This window comes from Lepisma saccharinum, chromosome 11 (assembly GCF_977018435.1).
Source record: "Lepisma saccharinum chromosome 11, izLepSacc3.1, whole genome shotgun sequence".
NCBI classification, from domain to species: domain Eukaryota; kingdom Metazoa; phylum Arthropoda; class Insecta; order Zygentoma; family Lepismatidae; genus Lepisma; species Lepisma saccharinum.
The window spans coordinates 45,273,580-45,292,004 of NC_139239.1; the positions used below are offsets into that span (position 1 = coordinate 45,273,580).

Here is an 18,425-nt window from a genome sequence, read left to right on the forward strand (position 1 = left end):
ATGGACCCATGTCTATTTCCCTGTGACAATTTTGTTCAAAAAATCCTCTCCATCACGGTAGCGCTGAAGAAACGTTAAGGCGGCACCCATTCGCTGTCTTCTGTGGTGGTTGGACAGCATCTTGGGAATCCATCTCGCACAGAGTTTGCGATACTGAAGTCTCTCACTCACGATGGTATAGAGAGCTGACCTTGAAATTTCAGGAAACGAGTCACTCAACACAGAAATTGTGAACCGACTATTTTCTCGAATCGCCTGATCCACTCGCTGAACAAGATCATCGGTTGACACTCGCTTCCTTCCCTGACCACCTGCATCATGAACGTCTGTACATCCTGCTTCAAAGTTCCTGCACAATTGCCGCACTTTGCTGTCACTCATGAAAGTTTCACCGTCCACTGCACTCATTCGTTGATGAATTTCGGCTGCATTGCACCCCTCAGCATGAAGAAATCGAATGACTGCACGCACTTCACACTTGGCGGGCGACTCAAATGTTCTAGGCATGTTTTTGTGCTCACTGCATGCTCCGAACTGGCACGTGTGACGTGACGCGATCATACTAGACACTGCACAACACATCCGCACACAGCTTCATCGGATTTTCAATGTGTTTTTTATTTCGCGACCGATCGGACCTTGATAAAAAAAATAGCCCTCGTATATATCTGAATATACTGATGATTTTGCTAATTTCAGCATGCCATGCCGCCACCGTGAGATGCATTTTAGTTGACTCATAGACCAGGGATAATACTCTTGCCAACATGCATAGAACACCTTCAACTGTAAGAAAGTGGGTTACTCATCATGATCTGCACCTCAAACATGGTGTTGCTGGCTAATCTCTTCCGTGCATTCACAAGACCAGAGCTGGTCCTAGTTAGGGGTAACTCGGACACTCACCTGAGGCCCTAGCTTCAGGGAGCCCCGCTCCAGACAAAAATAATTATTTGTGTATGGTTTATAGGATGCTGGTGCTTCCAATTAAGCAACTAACTGCATTTTTCTTTAATTCACGGATTGTTTTTTTACGTGCTTAAAAATATCCAAAATCACTGCAATCATATTCTAAACAAAGTACTATATGCTATGTAAAAATCATGTTCAAATAGCTGGATCAAAGATAGCTAATATGCGCTATTTGTTTAGTTATGGAATGAAATCCTGAAGTCAAAATATTATTTTATATGAAAGTGTAAATTCACTGCAGCATCAAAAATTCAATGAAAAGTAAACAAAAGAATGATTGATTGTATTGTATACTTTAAGTCCACTTTATGTACAGTAACTCTAATCGGGACTGGACCTGCACTTTAACCTTTTGGTGCACGAGCCAATTTTGAGCAAAATGTAGTTTCAATTAAATGAGTGTAGATCGGAGGCCAATTGCCCTAGAGAGATTAATGATATACTGTTGTACGTGGAATGAACCAGAGATTCAGACTATATAAAATTTATGCAAATTCAGCATATATGTGGTGGCAGGGGGGGATGGGAGACCCCCAAAATTTCTGAAAAAGGGGATCCCCCCTCCACCCAAGAAAAAGTACATGACAGTGTCGACATGCACAAGGAAATTATCACTGGCATGTAAGGAATACAAAAATATTTGCATTATCATATGACTAATGTAATGCGAGTTGTATCCCCAAAAGGAAAGGTCAGCATGCCACTGATTCAAGCTTCAAAATGCAGCGTTACCTTGAAATGACTGTAGCTCAGAGGCTAATTGCCCTAGAGAGATGACTGATATATTGTTGTACTCAGAATGAATCACAGATTCAGACGATATAAAATTTATGCACATTCAGCATATATATGGAGAGAGGAGGGGGAATCCACTCAAAAATCATTTTTATTAATTGCCCCCCCCCCCAAAATAAAGAACATGAAAAGGTCAACATGCACATAGAAATTATTGCTGGCATGTAAGAAACAGAAAAATATTTGCATCATTATCATATGACCAATGTAACGTGAGTTGTACTCCCGAAAAGAAAGGCCTGTGTGTCACTGTCTCAAGCTTCGGATTTCAGCGAAATGCAGGGTTACATTGAAATGTCTTGAAAAAAGCATGCCAATTCTTGCAGCTACTTTGAGATTCTATTTTTAGACAATGCAGGGTAACCTTTGTAGCCACTTTTGAAACACTAGTGCTCAAGAACAAAGGCTTTTCTTCAGCATGCTTCGAACTTCCATTCTTATGACGCAGTTTGCCCGATCCTGTGGCCGAGTGGTTAGCACATCGCGCTGCGACGCCAAGGGTCCCGGGTTCGAATCCCGGTCGGGCTTGGTTGTTTGTGAATGTCCATTCATCAATTTCATCACTCATCCCCGTCTTCGCAAATTAGCCAAGAGCCACAAAACGCAAAGTAAAATAAACTAAATCAATCATTATGACGCAGTTTCAAACCCCCCCTCCCCCCACTGTTTGTGCCCCTACGGAAAACATTCCTTTTAACCTTGGGTACAGATAAATGAACTTCCTTCGAATGCAGTTTCCAGGGGTGAGGGAAACTCATTGTTTTAGAACAACAAAGCCAGCTTTCCTTTGTGGGCAAAATTTTTCGCTTGAAAAAACTCATAAAGGAAGTCGCCATTTTCACGAAAAAAGCATGCAACAATCATTTCTGTTAAATACATGTGTTAACAACAATATGAAAAAAGAAAATCCGAATTCTAGCCAAAAATAGCGAAGTTATAATGCAAAAACTACGACCTTGACAAAGCATCTCGATCGGGCACCTGAGGTTTACCTAAGAGCATCTCGATCGAGACAATTGGGCACCCAAGGTTAAAGTGAGATCCAAACCACTGTATCTCAACTCGGTATCGAACCATGGATCCCTGATTACAAGGTGCATTACCACTACGTCATCAGGGAGGCCCGTAAGTAAACAAAAGAGAATGATGATAGAGAATCTTATTGGATATGATTAAAAATTGGCACTTCAAAAGGTAAAATAATAGTTTGATATTAAACATGTCCAGCTTTGAAAGAACCAGTGGCACATCAGGAATGAATCGAAACAATAGTTTAGAAACTTTCATTGGCCTCCCACAGTTCTTGGTTTTAACCTTCAACATGTTATTGCTCTTAGGTAATAATACAAAATATACCAATTAATTGTTTGTTGTAATAATTTTGAGATTGTAATTCTGTAGCGCACACGTACTTCAGATTAAAGAATAAAAAATTTAATTTTTTAGACCTCTTTTAAAGTTTAAGGCCCTGTGCATATTGTATGTCCCCAGGTCCCGCACCCACTTCGGCCCACCCTGGAGGAGAAGATGCAAATATTTTTATAGTTTGGAAGCAGGGTACAATGGGTCCTGGGTTCGAATTCCAGCCTTGGCGTGGGTGTTATTTTGGAGTGTTCCTTCATCACTCATCCTCATCTTTGCAATTAGCCAAAAGTGGTAGAAAAACAAAGTAAAATAAACCAAATCAATCTTTTTACCAAGTTACTTTTCAAAGAGAAAACTACATGAAAACCATGTTAATTCAAAGGCCAAAAAAATGTCAACTACAAATTAAACAGCTTTAAGTTATCCAAACTTTTTGATATAGTTTTTTTTTTTTTATGCTTCTAAATCATCATACTCTGTTTTTTGGGAGGGAAGAGACCATGCTTAAAGAAGGGCATAGCTCTTATCGGCAAATTTTCAGCATACAGGACCAAACAAAACAGCATTTAAAGAATGTGGTTTGTCCCATTCATGCTGCTGAAAATGTGGTATCAATGCATGGAATCTTGTTTCTCCTTTTGTTGACAAACAAGCCCTCTGCATTATTTTCAGAACTCAGGTGAGTTTTATCTTCAGGCCTTGGAAAATTTAATTCTAGCCATCAAGTCCGATCATTATTTACTGCTATGTTAATTTCTAGGTTGACCTATATGGTTTTTGTTATCTGTAACAGAATTCCTTTCTTATGAAGTGATACACTGATCAAGCTGACAACATGCTTTTAACTGAATAGGGTTACAGGAACTTGTCAGCTACAAGATTTGTAAGAGAAAACTACCGGAACTCAGTTCAGAGCTAGCTAGATGGGTGAAACTCCCACCCATTCCTGTGATGCTATCTTGCATTTCTCATGACACTGGTAAGTATTTCCAAACTGGTGCAATTAAAGTACTTGACCTGTCGTACATTAACAAATAATGCAAGTCCAGCAGGCCTTTTGGCTTCTGTTCTTCAATCACTCCTTGTAGCTTCTAATGAAAAGAAGCTAATGCATGCATTGAGGGTTGGTTGGTTACGACAGTCACCCATCAGTGAATTGGTTTGTTTCAATATACAATCTATCACAAGGCTGTCTCTGAGCCAGGTTCCGACCAGGTCACACGGGATGGTTCCCTGCCGAAACAGGGAGCTTCACATCAGAGAAGCACAAGCAACATTACCAGCAGAAGAAAATCTCTAGAAATTCTTCAACATAGTGTATGGCAAGATGATGGAGAATGTGCACAAATATTCAAACTTGGACTTATCTGAAAATTTCTAAATTCATTACCAACCCGACAAGATTTTCACCAAGCTTACCTAAAACCTGTGGAAATATCATGGGAATCTGTTAAATTCAATAAACTGATATCCATGGGAGCAGTGCTTGAATTATTGAAGTTGGTAATGTATTAGAAGTTTCACTGTCAAATTTACTACAACACTTATCTATAGAGGATTGCCTCTTCCGGAAGACCATTCAAATTATGTCAGAACATCTGTAGCAAGTAAGCTGACAATGTCCATACTTTTTATGAAAACAAAGTCGGCCTTTGCTCTTTTGATAATAAGTTACACATTCTTAGTGCAGGATACATATTTTCGAGTGGTGGCACAATATGCTATATGCAGCATGTGCTGTTAGTTCATCATTATAATTGTTCAAGTCATACACAATTTATTTCCATGCAATCAATAAGATGCTGCATACTGTTTTATCAGGCAGTGCTTCGTGAAATATGCATGTAATATTTATCTTTGTCCTGTCGATCATCATAACCGGTTTTCTCTGAGGTGTTTTGGTCTGTGCACCATAAATATATCTGGTGTGCAATACATATTGGTGCTGCCACTAAAGTACGCCGCTTCTCACAGTTTCAGTTCGTCCAGATCTGCTACGTTCAGGTTTGAATTCTCTTGAAAATACTTAATTGTGTCCATTTTAAAGATAAACTTTGTTAAGCTTGCAGTTATCCAATTTACTGGAATCTTTCTTCTGATCGTTCTCTCTGCCAGTCTGAAAGAGTACTTCCAACAAATTCCGGCATATCATACTGGATCCTGTTGAACTGCAAGGTGACATCAAATTCAAAGTGCTTCACAGAGACAGGTTTCTGCATGCATTGGTAAGTGTAAAACTCAATGGAAGTGCTTGCTTTTCTTAAGCAGATAGCAACTGCATCAGATTTCTCACATTACTGAAGTAAATATATTTTGATGCATACATGAGGTAAAGGATTAAGAAAAAATTGTGTAATATATTATGATTTTTTTTTGTGCGACACTAACAGTATTAGCTGCCACCACTGCAAATGACATAAAACTAAATTGTTATAAAAAGTGTACATGATATGTACATCCAATGGCACAAGGAATAGTAGGCAAATTGTCCAACACCATTTACAGTCAGTCTGTTTTCCACAATGAGAGGGTCGTCAATTGAAACAAAAGCGTCAATAAGCAGAGGATAACATCTGACTTACATCAACAGAATTCCATATTTTAAAACAATACAGGAAGTAGAATAAAAAAGAATGAAAAATAGTGATGGGACATTTTGCCTACTATTTATTATCTTTGCTCGTTGGCTTTACCAACAGTTCCTGGGTTGAATAAGAAGCCCCTCTTTTTTTTTTTAAATATGAATGGAATTAAAACAAACTCTATGGTCATGAAAGAAAAACTGAAATGAAAGATGTTAAAATATACATATTAAAATACACAATTACGCCTTTACAAACATTACTAAGGATAAGTGATTTATTATTTTGCATTGCTTTTCATGTGTTACAATGATGATGAATGACATGTCCATGACCTTGCTTAACACTCCATCACAGACACCTCAAAGGCTCTTACAATCCCTCTACCTATGAATTTCATTTTCTAAATAACTAATCTGACATATTCCATACTTTCTGTGTAGTGTTAGGCACTGTTTTGTCATCAATGAAATGAAATCTCATATCTTTTTCTTTTAACTATAAACTTTTCATATTGGAGGACAAAGTTATAGCAGGTATGGGCAATTTAGGTTTACTGTGAACTGCTTACGTACACAATGCATCTTCCAGCATTGCCGAGTGTGTGTGTGTCTCATTATGTGTATTATCAGTGCCTATGTCTAATTTTGTGTAATGGAATGATGTATGGTTTTTTTGTTGTTTAAAGTACTGTAATCTACAATGGGCAATTGACAAATTTCATGTTTAAGAGTGTATTTTGCAGTTCATTTCACATCATTTTAAGAAAAAACAACAACACATATTTCAAAAACATGACAACTGAACATTACAGCATCTTATTTCATATTTCCATCACAAATGAAATATACATGTCTCTATTAATAACCCATTAAATACTGGCAACTTTCTGTTTGGAGTGGGTTTTGTGTGTGGGTTGAAAACGTAAAGCTAAAAAAAATTATACATAATTGGTTGAAACTTTTATTAAGAAATACAATAAATCAAAATTTAACTTACATTAACAAATACATTTGAATTACCAGCTCAGAATCACAGTACACATCCAGTTTTAATGACTATTGTAAAATTATAAAGGTTTCTTAATAAAATTTGAAAATAAAATTACTATTTTCATACATTTGGAAAATAACATCATGTACTATTTTCATACATGGTTCATTTAGACCAACAAAATAGACAATGTCAAGTATATATTATTTTGTGTAAGACATGTAGTCACATTTTCATAAAATAGTGAAAATAGTAGTGTGGAACAAACAGCTTTATATTTCACTTTTACAATGCCATCCAAAACTGTCTGATATTCAATTCAAACTCATAATTATTTTACACACATTCACATTGGGTACAAAAACAAAGTGGAAAGTGATGATATTCCTTCACTTTATCTTCATCTTCAACTTCTCTTCAATCTCTGGCATGACATCCCTTAATCTAAGAAACTGTACCCATGATAATGCCACTCCTGGAATAAAATTTGAGTGATAAACTCCATTTGACTAATAATATTGCTGAAAATTAATTTCATTCCAGAATATTTAAATCATGCAACAATCTGATTATCAGTATACAAGGCTTGGAGAAATCATACACAAAGGTAGCATTATACAATTCTGAATGGGAATGAGGATTGTCATGACCCATCTTAATTGCAATTCCAATTACAAGGAACTTTTGTGCAACCTTCTTTGACAGATTGAGTTTCAAACAATCATATACTGGTTTCACTGTGTTCCTCTAATGCCCTTTGAATCACTTGAATGGATTTCTTCACTTTATGAGAAACTTGGGCATGCCTTTCCAAGGTTTATGCTGCACAAACTATCCATTCACTGAAATTGAGCATACATGGGACTCCTATAGTAGGAAACTTGATTTTTTGCAAATGCGATAACACTGAAGTATATTAATTATATAATTGATATTTCCACTCAATTTTTTTAAAGCAATTTTAAAAACTACACCCTGGAAAAATGACCCCTGCAAGTTCTTGCGTTTCTCTGCGTTCAGTTCAAAGCAAAAAGTTCCAACTTCCAAAGTCGCAAGGCTAGCGTTGCACTCAAAACACGGCCCTGCCATGTTAATATGTCACTACTTGGAACTTATTTGTCAATTGCTCTTAGAGCATTCAGTTTACTGGGGGTAAATACGGAGAGCCAATGTGTGCAGCAGTTTTACAACTCTGTAGATTTAAATAATTGAAAAAGGAGCAATAGTGGATGGGAGCTATGCTTTGTAATGATCATTCTTCTATTAAATATCCCTGCTGCTCATGTGCAAGATAAATGAAATGGTTCTGCTGTGTGCGCGTTCTCAGGTCATGCGATAAATATTGCTTGTAAAATTTATTACTGACCAAATTTTCAAAAATATATTTTAAACTTGTATTTATCGAAATTTACCATAACCTACGTAGTGCAAAATAAGAATTTTCACATTCTTCACTTTATTTATAAAGCCTATTTTACTGCCTTTTCCATAAAGCAATTTCAGTTTGTGTTTAATATCTGTTGTGCAAATTATGATAAAATTTTTTTGTGCAGACGAGAAAAAATACACTGAGAAAATTACATCAGTTGCACAATACATTTCAAAGCTTAGGTTATGTGTAACTATTACAAGGAAATAATGTTTATAATATTATATCACATACTGAAATGGTACGATATATTTTGAATTTTGTACTGGGGGGGGGGGGGAAGCTGCTTCATTTCTTTACCCCGAACATGTAAATTGGTTGGTTCATAACCTTACCACTAGGGATCCTTATCCTATCGAGACGAGACACGGCAGTCTTGATCTCTTTGAGGGTCTAGTCTCAATTTAAACATCAGTATCCTTCTGGTCTCTGTTTCAGAGGGCAATTCTTGTTCTCGTCTCGTCTCGAAAAATATAAAATTAACGTTTGCAAAGGCTTATCGTACAAACTTTCACAGAACATAGAGATTATAAATAACTTTTCCTAAGGATTTTTTTGTTTGTTTGACTCCTGGTTTCAATGGTACGAACCCTCAAAAACTGGATATTATCCTACTTATATATGCAAACCAAACCGCCGATTCAGAATTATAACGAAATGACTGGTGTTGTAATTATTATTCAGAAAATTAACAATTTATCTGAGGAAGTTGCATGTTTCAGGTATGACTCTCGACTTGGGCATGGCTCTTTCTTTGTGAATGTCTTTTCATTGAATTGGTGGGGTGTGTTTACTTGTGACTTTGGGGACAGCTAGGGGGATGCTTACATGGATAATGTTAGTGTTGCTCACGAGACAAGGAATTTCCAGTCTCATCTTGTAAAAAGGGACGGGACAAGGGAATGTTTTCGAAATGAGATGGGACAGACAAAGTTTTGTCTCGTGTTATGGGGTTGGATGATACATAGATTGTGCTGGTTGGTGGTGGTGGTGGTAGTGAGGGGGGGAGTTTCTCGTGCACCTCTACTTCAGTGTTGCGAATAGCCAAAAGTGGGAAGAAATGTGACATTACATAAGATACATTCTAAAACAAAGTGACAATACCGGCGTAAAAAGTATGATAAAAATCATCAATTTGCAATATACAGGGTGTTTCATAAGTTTGTTTACAATGCTTGGGAGGTGATTGTATGAGTGAAAATAAGGTGGAAAGTTCATGTAATGAAATTCCGGAAACGGCTTTGTTGCTGAGTTATTGACGTTTCAAAACGTGGGAAAATGATTTTCCGAAGTGAATAATTGCGAAACGGGTGGAGAGAAGTCGTCTGTGTTGGGCAGTCCACTAAGAAATTGGGCACGCTCTTGTCAAAAAATCACGTGGCAATGTTGTGCAATGTCAGCGCAAGGGATTCCCCAAAGGACGCAAAGAAAGATGTTGACGGGAGTGGGGTGGGTGTGTGTTCTGTGAGAGCTGGTATCGACGAAAATTGGCATGTGTTGAATGGCACCAAAAAACAAAGAAAATTTCCTGAGCGAAGGGCACCATGACTTTTTGATTTTTTGACAAGAGTGTACCCAATTTCTTAGTGGACCGCCCAACACCGACAACTTCTCTCCACCCGTTTTGCCATTATTCACTTCGGAAAAATCATTTTCCCACGTTTTCAAACATCAATAACTCGGCAAACAAAGCCGTTTCCCGAATTTCGTTACATGAACTTTCCACCTTATTTCCACTCGTACAGTCACCTCCCAAGCATTGTAAACAAACTCATGAAACACCCTGTATATATAATATATATACAGGGTGGCTCAAAAAGTCACTTAACACCCTCGGTACAAGGCCACTGCAGCATGCAACATGGAAATGGTGATGACCAATCATTGCCAGGCCAAGGGTAATTCAATGGAAGCATCACACTATAAATTGTTCGCAACAACCATTCATAATGTGCAGCTCTTCTTGGATGTATCCGATTAAAATCGAGTGCAATGGCATGTGAACTTCTCTCCTTAGACATCACTTTGATCTCGATGCATTACCGGTGCACTAAACAAATTTTAAGGCATTTTTCTAACACCTCGGAAAGGAGCAAATTGGTACAAGAATTCAGTCATAACTTTTTACTGGTTAAAGATACGTCGAAAGAACCTTGCATTTCTCGTCAAATTCTAGCCTATATCACTCCCTTCCCATTTAAAATTCTGAAGTTGAATTCAAGATGGCCGCCGACCGTGCGGGTGGCATGGTGTAGCGTCAAATCATCGCCGACAAAACATCGCCAACAAAACATCGACAGCACATAACATCGACAGTACAAAACATCGACCCCAAAAACATCGATGCCAAAAACATCGACAGTACAAAATATCGACCCCAAAAACATCGATGGCAAAAACATCGACAGTACAAAACATCGACCCCAAAAACATCGACGGCAAGAACATCGACAGTACAAAACATCGATGGCAAAAACATCGACGGCAAAATCATCGACGGCAAAAACATCGACACCAAAAACATCGACACCAAAAACATCAACGGGAAAATCATTTTTTGAATGTTTTCCACACTAAGGAATTCAAATCTCATCCTGAATATTTTGAGATGGCTGCCCTAAATTATAAAGTGAAACGAACAATGCGTAATGAGCGAACTCAAGTTGCCAACTTACAGTGCTACCGTGCTACCAATGTACAATTGTCATTGTTGTAAGAACGGCCCGCGAGGTCGAAACACGCCCTCTCAATAAAGACGTTATTGTTATTATTATTATTATTATTGATAAAATTACAAACAATGAGATTGAGCAGTGAACGTGATTGTTCAGTTTCTGGTAACCATTTATCACTTCTCGCCGGCAGCGTTTGTGGTCGGGGGAAGGGAAAGGAAGGCTCCTGCGTGTGAAAGATGAAAAGACCACCGACTATTGTTATTCCTTGTTTATTAGACGCAGGAGACCGAAAGGACCAAATACAACTTGACTTTTCCGTAGTGACTTTCTTTCGGTTCATGCACTGGTATACAACGTGTGCAAGTAATATAACTGCCCCCTTGCAATATTGTCTAGTCCCCTTCCCCTCCAGACATTTTCCCTGGGTGCCGCACCACGAAGCGCCGTCACTGTGTATCGATACCGCTATTGTATTTGGATCAACGGGTTCGAAGTTCGATTCCCGGTGGAGGATAGTTGCATAGTGGTATGGATTTTTTAAACTATCGGCTCAGTTCCGATTAACCCTTCGTGGGTCACACGAGAAAAAATTACCTTGTTGATCGCTCACGGTGCCAGAGACCGGGCTCTTAATATATGTTAAATTAAAGGTCTAAAACGCCAAATCCTCAATTATTACGGTTAAATATATATTGCTTTTTGTTATAAATATATTTGCAAACAATTCAGATTGTATAAAACTACGAATTGCATGTTTCAGTTTTAAAAAATAAATAGGTTATACAGTACAAAATAAATAATAGGCTATTCCAAATACCGAAAATTTCAATGTTACATGTGCACCCATAAAATAATAATAATCGTTTAAGTCCTCTTTATGCACAGGGAAGTTAATCGGGACTGGACCCTCAGTTTAAAATAGGATCTGAACCACCAAGTGCTTTCACTGGGTATCGAACCCGGGACCCATTGATTACAGGGTAACACTGTGTTTATTGCAGAGACAATTGGAAAAATTAGTTTCTTTTGGAAATAAAGTAACTGGTGATTGAAAGTATTTTTAAATTTTTCACTGCACTCTTATAAATGTTACAGTGATGGGTATCAATGACCATCTAGTGAGTCACTTCCCCTCAGAATATTTGCTCTTATTCCCTTACGTCCACCTTATCAGGAACGGCGTTCCAGGTGGGCTAGGGGACTGAAGCCCCACAAAACATCTCTGGCTCCCTTCTCCCCAAGATTATTATAGTAGGTTAGACGCATTTCGACCAAAAATTGGAAAAACTAGAAAATTTCTCACTCAATATTTTCCATTAAAAAACTTCCATTTGGCCAATCATAATTCACCAAACTTGCTACAAAAATTGAATCACTATTTTTATGAATAGGTCTATAAGGTGCGAAAATATTTTTTTAATAAGTAGGAGGACGTTCAACACCTAACGAACCTTTAAGCTTCATTTTCATAGACGTGCGCACGGGGAGGGAAGGGTGGCCGACTGTCCCATCCCTAATCCTTTACTTAGAAATGCAATATAATCTTATTGCAGTTATAATATTATACTCTAAAAGAATGTTACCTATTTTTAAGCCGATACATGTCCAAGCAACTAAGGGAGAGGGGGTTGCTTGTATTACTTTGTATATAATTGAACTATTCCAGTCCTTTTTGTAGGAAATTTCTTGTTATTAACACTCACTCATACTTTATTTGTTAGCTGTGAGTTGTGATCTGTGTTGCTTAATGTGGCTGGCGAATAAATGGCTCATACTTGGAAATTAATAAATTATGTGTACTTGTTTTGAATCTGAACCTGAGAGATTAATTTAAAGTCACATATAATTTAAACAGTGTGATTTTTTTTTAATAATGCAATACATATATAGCTTAATTCCAAGTAGTCCAACAAGGCATGGTATCTTCGAAAGCATCTTAAGAGATGCAGGATAGAAACTTATTCCTTTAAAGATCCTATCTGTAACAAGATGGGTTTGCTGTGCGAATGCTATGACAGTCATAAATTCTTTCCGTAAATATTTGACATAGGAAATAGTCTCAACTACAAAAGTAACTGAAGTGAAGGCAATAGAAGATTACTGCTTTCGCAAGTGAGATGGCGGAAGCAAGGGTAGCATTGCCCTTCTAAAATTTTCAGGTTTATTAAAATTTACAAGTCAATGGTACTGTTATTGACCTCTTCGGACCAGACGAGCAATTTTTATGATTTCACAAATGTGACAGTTGTTTCACAAAATAAAAATAACCTTAACGCTATTTTTATGGCCTAGAAAACTTTTGAATCCTCCCCAAAAAAGTTAAGCGGCAAGTTCGATTGTGACCCCCTAAAGTTAGATTGCAAGTTACGTCCCTGAACTTGGATAGAGAAATTCCTCGTGAAACAAAAAAAAAAAAAGATAATACATGGCAAAATGATGTTTAAAAGTGGCGGCGATTGGTTTCCAAAACTGGGGGGGGGGGGGGGGGGGAGGACAAGGACAGTTTACTTTCACTTGGTACATAAGGTTTAGCATAGTGCAAAAGATAATGTGGCAAAATGTATGGGGGGTGCAACTGCCCCCTCCCACGCTCCCATAATCTCCGCCACTACTTAAATGTGAAAGAACATTTTTCTACTTTGCAGCAAATCATGGGTTACCTTCGTAATGGGATTGGTAACTAGAGGTTGAGTGCTGTATTTATTCCTTCAAATGTAACAGTTATTTAACAAAATAGTCCTGGATAATATTTTTATGGGATGGAAAAACTTTTTGATTATCGATTAGTGCAGTGGCGGCGATTATGTTGGCATGGGGGTGCAGATGCCCCCCACACTTTTTGCCGCTTTTGCCCCCGCATTATGCTAAACCATATGTACGAGTAGAAAGTAAATTGTTCTTGCCCCCCCCCCCCCTCCCCAAGTTTTGGAACCCAATCGCCTCCACTGCATTTAACTGTTGATGAATAACACAAAGTTTATAAAGTTCGTTAAAGGCAATTCCGAACGTTTCAACCTTTGCAGGCAGTTGCTGAAGGGTTCTTATTTCTAATTCCCTTCCATATCACAACAGTAGTGAGCGGCGTAGGATTGTAGCTTTCCGTAGTTCATAAATTCGGAACTTTCTGAATTGAAACGGCCAAATCCAATTAACACATCACTTACTGTCCTTAGTAAAGCTTTCCTTTAATTTAGAAATTAATAAATCGTAATTTTAATATTCTCTTCACTTCTGCATTCACATGCTGGAATCGAAATGGGCTACTATGACAGTGCACAAATTATTTTCTAACCTCAGAAATGAGGTTAATATACATCCAACCAACTAAATACTGCAATACGGTGCAAAAATCAGCACGCTTGGGGAATGTAGGCATACTCCTAAGACTCCGAAGAGCATTAACTTGCCCAAGCATGCTGACTTTTGCACAAATTGCAGTATTTTATAGTGGAATTCGAGTCACTTAATGAAATGTACCCCCACCAGGGATCGAACTCGGGGTCACTTGGTTACAAGGCAGCAGTCTTATTGCCAGACTACCTGGGTCTGGAACTCAATTTTAATATTTCTAATTCATAGTTTGTTAACTCCTTGATTTCATAACGTCGTATTTCTCTCTCTCTCGGAATTTTTAGCGATAAGGATAAACTTATGTATATGGTGCCTTTCACGGCCGAGGTGGCCGTTGGACGGCGGCTAGCACGTCGAAAAGTAAGAGCACATCTACCGGCATTTAAACCCACAACTGTACGCTGACCTTGGCATTAGACACGTATGTGCTTCAGTATCCAGACAGCTGTTATCCAGTTTGCACGTGTTTGTGAAGTGTTAAATTGTTAACAAGTGTTTTAGATTGTTTTGTTTTAGTTTATGTATTGCCAGTTTTTTCTGCAGTCTAATAATACCACGCTATCCGTAAAATTTTAAACAACGAACTTTTATATACGACTCTTATGTCATTACGAATTCTTGTAGGGAAGTTAGAATGCGTTTCGAAGCAGAATTCCCAGATGTTCCTGTTCAACACAGAGACATTGTTCTGTTACTTGGGAACAAATTTAGGAAAATAGGGTCTGCTCTTGTTAAGGTAAAACGGCATGTGCTTACTGAGGATAAACTAGACGACGTTGGAACACGATTGAAACATACTCCTCAGAAATCTCTCCGGCGCCTTGCAGAAGAAACGAACATATTTCTAACGTCATCGTGGCGAGCTAAAAAGCTTTTATACCGGACGCCATATATCAGAAGAATTGAAAGAAAATATGAAGAAATAAATTGAAGCAATTTCGGAAGAGGAACTGATACGTGTTAGTGAAAATTTCCTATAAATATGTGGATGCAGGAGGACATCATTTCAAACAACTTTTGTAACACGGTATGTTCATTTTAATTGTAACTGTCAATGCAATTGTACGAGCATATTTAATTACATAGCCAGCGGTTCCAGTTACGCGGATGTTGCACCCAGTTTGCCGGAAGACGCGTTCCTACTTCCCGGTGTGCTTTCCGTCGCTCCACAACCACCTCGGCCGTGAAAGGCACTGTATAATTATGACATGAATGAGAGAACATTGCTAACACTAATATTGTCGGTACTCGAATGAGGAACTAACTAACAAACAGAAATGAAGCTTAAAGGTTCTTTAGATGTTGAACGTCCTCCTGCTTATAAAAAAATATTTTCTCACCTGTTAGACCTATTCTAAAAATAGCGATTAGATTTTTAGGGGAATTATACACACTTAGCTGTATGCACATGTTCTTCGTCACCGTTTGCACCTTCAACAAAAGAACAACCCCACAACCACCAAATACATCGAACTATTAAAAAATAGTACCCGTATATAAATATATGTGTTAAGGAATCACAAAATATAGTTTTCTCACTCAATATTGGCACAAAATCAATGGAAACTTAAATTTTCCTGAAAACCCAAGAAACTTAGACTCTGTGAAATTGTCGCGCGGTATTTTTATGGACCCGCCAACTCTCAAAATGCAGGAAAAATATCGCCCAGTATCTGAAAGTAAAATCCAGCCAGTGGTGGCGATTAGGGGGGAGGGCAAGGGGGGCAGTTGCCAACCCATTTTTCGCCACTTTTGCTCCCGCACTATACTGAATTCTATCTACAAAGGGAAATATACTGTATTCCCTCCCAGTTTTGGCACCTTGCCCAACGGTTTTGGAACCCAATCGCCGCCACTGAATCCAGGGATAATTTCCGATGTCGATACTATTGTTATCAGCCGATACTGATACAACGACATTCGGTATAGTCTCAGCCCTAATAGGTATATATTGTTCTTGTTAATTAGTTTCACTTTTTTGCCACATTTGGCTAATCGTGACAATGAGGATGAGAGATATAATGAAATTGATGGACACTCACAAAGAATACACATGGCCAGTATATATATATATATGGCACAGAATATATATATATATATATATATATATATATATATATATATATATATATATATATATATATATATATATATATATATATATATATATATACATACAGGAATAGGGTTAGAAATGGTGCCAGAAGGGCGGATAAATACAAATAATGAAGGAGACAGTAAACACTTACCACACGAATAGAAATAATTCAATATTTCGCGATCTGAGTCGCATTTTCAAGACGGTAGAAAAAAGATCGACGACACTTTGAGTAGAGGCACAGAATACTGACTGTAGCGTCTCTACGGTCAGTGTTGCCAGAAACAGTTGAAAGGAAACACGAAATACTTTAGCCAGTGTTTACTGTCAGGTGGGTGGGTAGTTTCGGGGAGGAGAGGAAAGAGTTACTGGTTGGCTAGGTTGAGTCCGGGGGGTATAGTGGCGTGCATGCCTGCTATATAGGCCCTTTCCCATCGCCTGCGGAAAGATGTGTCAGAGCGGGGGGGTAAAAGGTGGATGATGGCCACACGGAAGCAGTTATTGAAGGTGGTGTTATGGCTGTTGGTGTGGATGGCAACTGTGAAATCGGAGTTTTGGGTGGAGGAACGGTGATTATTTATCCTTAGATTCAAGGGGGTGGAGGTTTCGCCTAGGTAGAAGTTCCCGCAGATTTGACAGATGAGGGTGTAAATTAGGTTAGATGAGTGGCAGGTGCCCTTAGGGTGAAGGGTGAACTCACCTGCCGCTGTAGGGATCAGGAGGGTGGGGGAGGTGATGAGTATGGCCATATATATATATAATGGATAAAAGCAAGGAGGGCCAAAAGGGCTAAGTAAACATCAAATAAGGTAAAAGGAAACACTCACCGGACAGTAGGAAAATTCAAAATTTTCGCTAATTTATAGCATCATCGGTGTAAGAAACAGAAGACGGAACCGGAAGTTGGGGTCCTGCAGAGTTGCCAGGTCCCCATTGAAGAAGAAGCGGTGCGTAGAACGAAAAAAAACACTGTTTCGTCACCAGGCTCGTCGTAAACTGTGAGTGTGTAGGATGAGTTGGGAGGGAGGGCGGGTGAGGGTTGGGCATTACTGGGTGGCCTTGTTCAGGCCAGGTGGAGTGGTTGCACTCATGGCCGATATATAGGCCCTCTCCCATCTTTTGGGAACAGAGGTGTTGGCTGGTTGGGGTAGGAGGTGGATGATCGCTACCCGGAAGCAGTCGTTGAAACTGATGTTGTGGTGGTTGGTGTGGACGGCGACAGTGAAGTCCAGGTTGTGGGTGGAGGAGCGGTGGTTATTGATGCGGAGGTTGAGGGCCGTTGATGTTTCCCCCAGGTAAAAATCACCACAGATGTTGCAGGTGAGGATGTAGATAAGGTTTGAGGCATGGCAGGTCCCTTTGGGATGGAGGGTAAATTTGCCAGTGGCCGTATGCACCTGGAGGGTGTGAGAAGTGATGAGGATGGGACAGGTCTTGCACCTGGGTCGGTTGCATTTATGGGCAGGGGGGTGTTGGATGTGTGGTGAAGGAGTGTTGTGGACCAGGATGTTTTGGAGGTTAGGGGGGCGTTTGAAAACCACCCTGGGTTTGTCGGGAAATATGTTTTTGGTTTCGGGATCACTGTGGAGGATTGGGAGAAGAGAGTGCAGTGTGTGCCTGATTTTCTTGAGGTGGGGATGATATTGGGTGATGAGTGCAGGTGGGTTGGTGGCAGCAGGCTTCTTGGTGGTAGTGGTATGTGAGGCAGCTGGTGGGTTTTATGTGGATGGCGGTAGTCAGGTGTCCTCCCTCGATGTGCATGTCCACATCCAGATCACCTTCCTGCCCATAAATGCAACCGACCCAGGTGCAAGACCTGTCCCATCCTCATCACTTCTCACACCCTCCAGGTGCACACGCCCACTGGCAAATTTACCCTCCATCCCAAAGGGACCTGCCATGCCTCAAACCTTATCTACATCCTCACCTGCAACATCTGTGGTGATTTTTACCTGGGGGAAACATCAACGGTCCTCAACCTCCGCATCAATAACCACCGCTCCTCCACCCACAACCTGGACTTCACTGTCGCCGTCCACACCAACCACCACAACATCAGTTTCAACGACTGCTTCCGGGTAGCGATCATCCACCTCCTACCCCAACCAGCCAACACCTCTGTTCGCAAAAGATGGGAGAGGGCCTATATATCGGCCATGAGTGCA

At 39.3% G+C, this 18,425-nt stretch overlaps 1 protein-coding gene across 1 annotated transcript in view; it reads right to left on the reverse strand.

Moving 5' to 3' along the window:
* Positions 1–6,669: 6,669 nt before the first annotated feature.
* Positions 6,670–18,425, reverse strand: part of LOC145995223 (uncharacterized) — a 32,412-nt gene continuing 20,656 nt past the window's right edge. Inside the window, exon 4 of the mRNA XM_083131788.1 lies at positions 6,670–7,182. Within this exon, the coding sequence (XP_082987914.1) occupies positions 7,097–7,182 (86 nt within the window). The 3' untranslated portion in view covers positions 6,670–7,096. The remainder of the gene's footprint in view (positions 7,183–18,425) is intronic.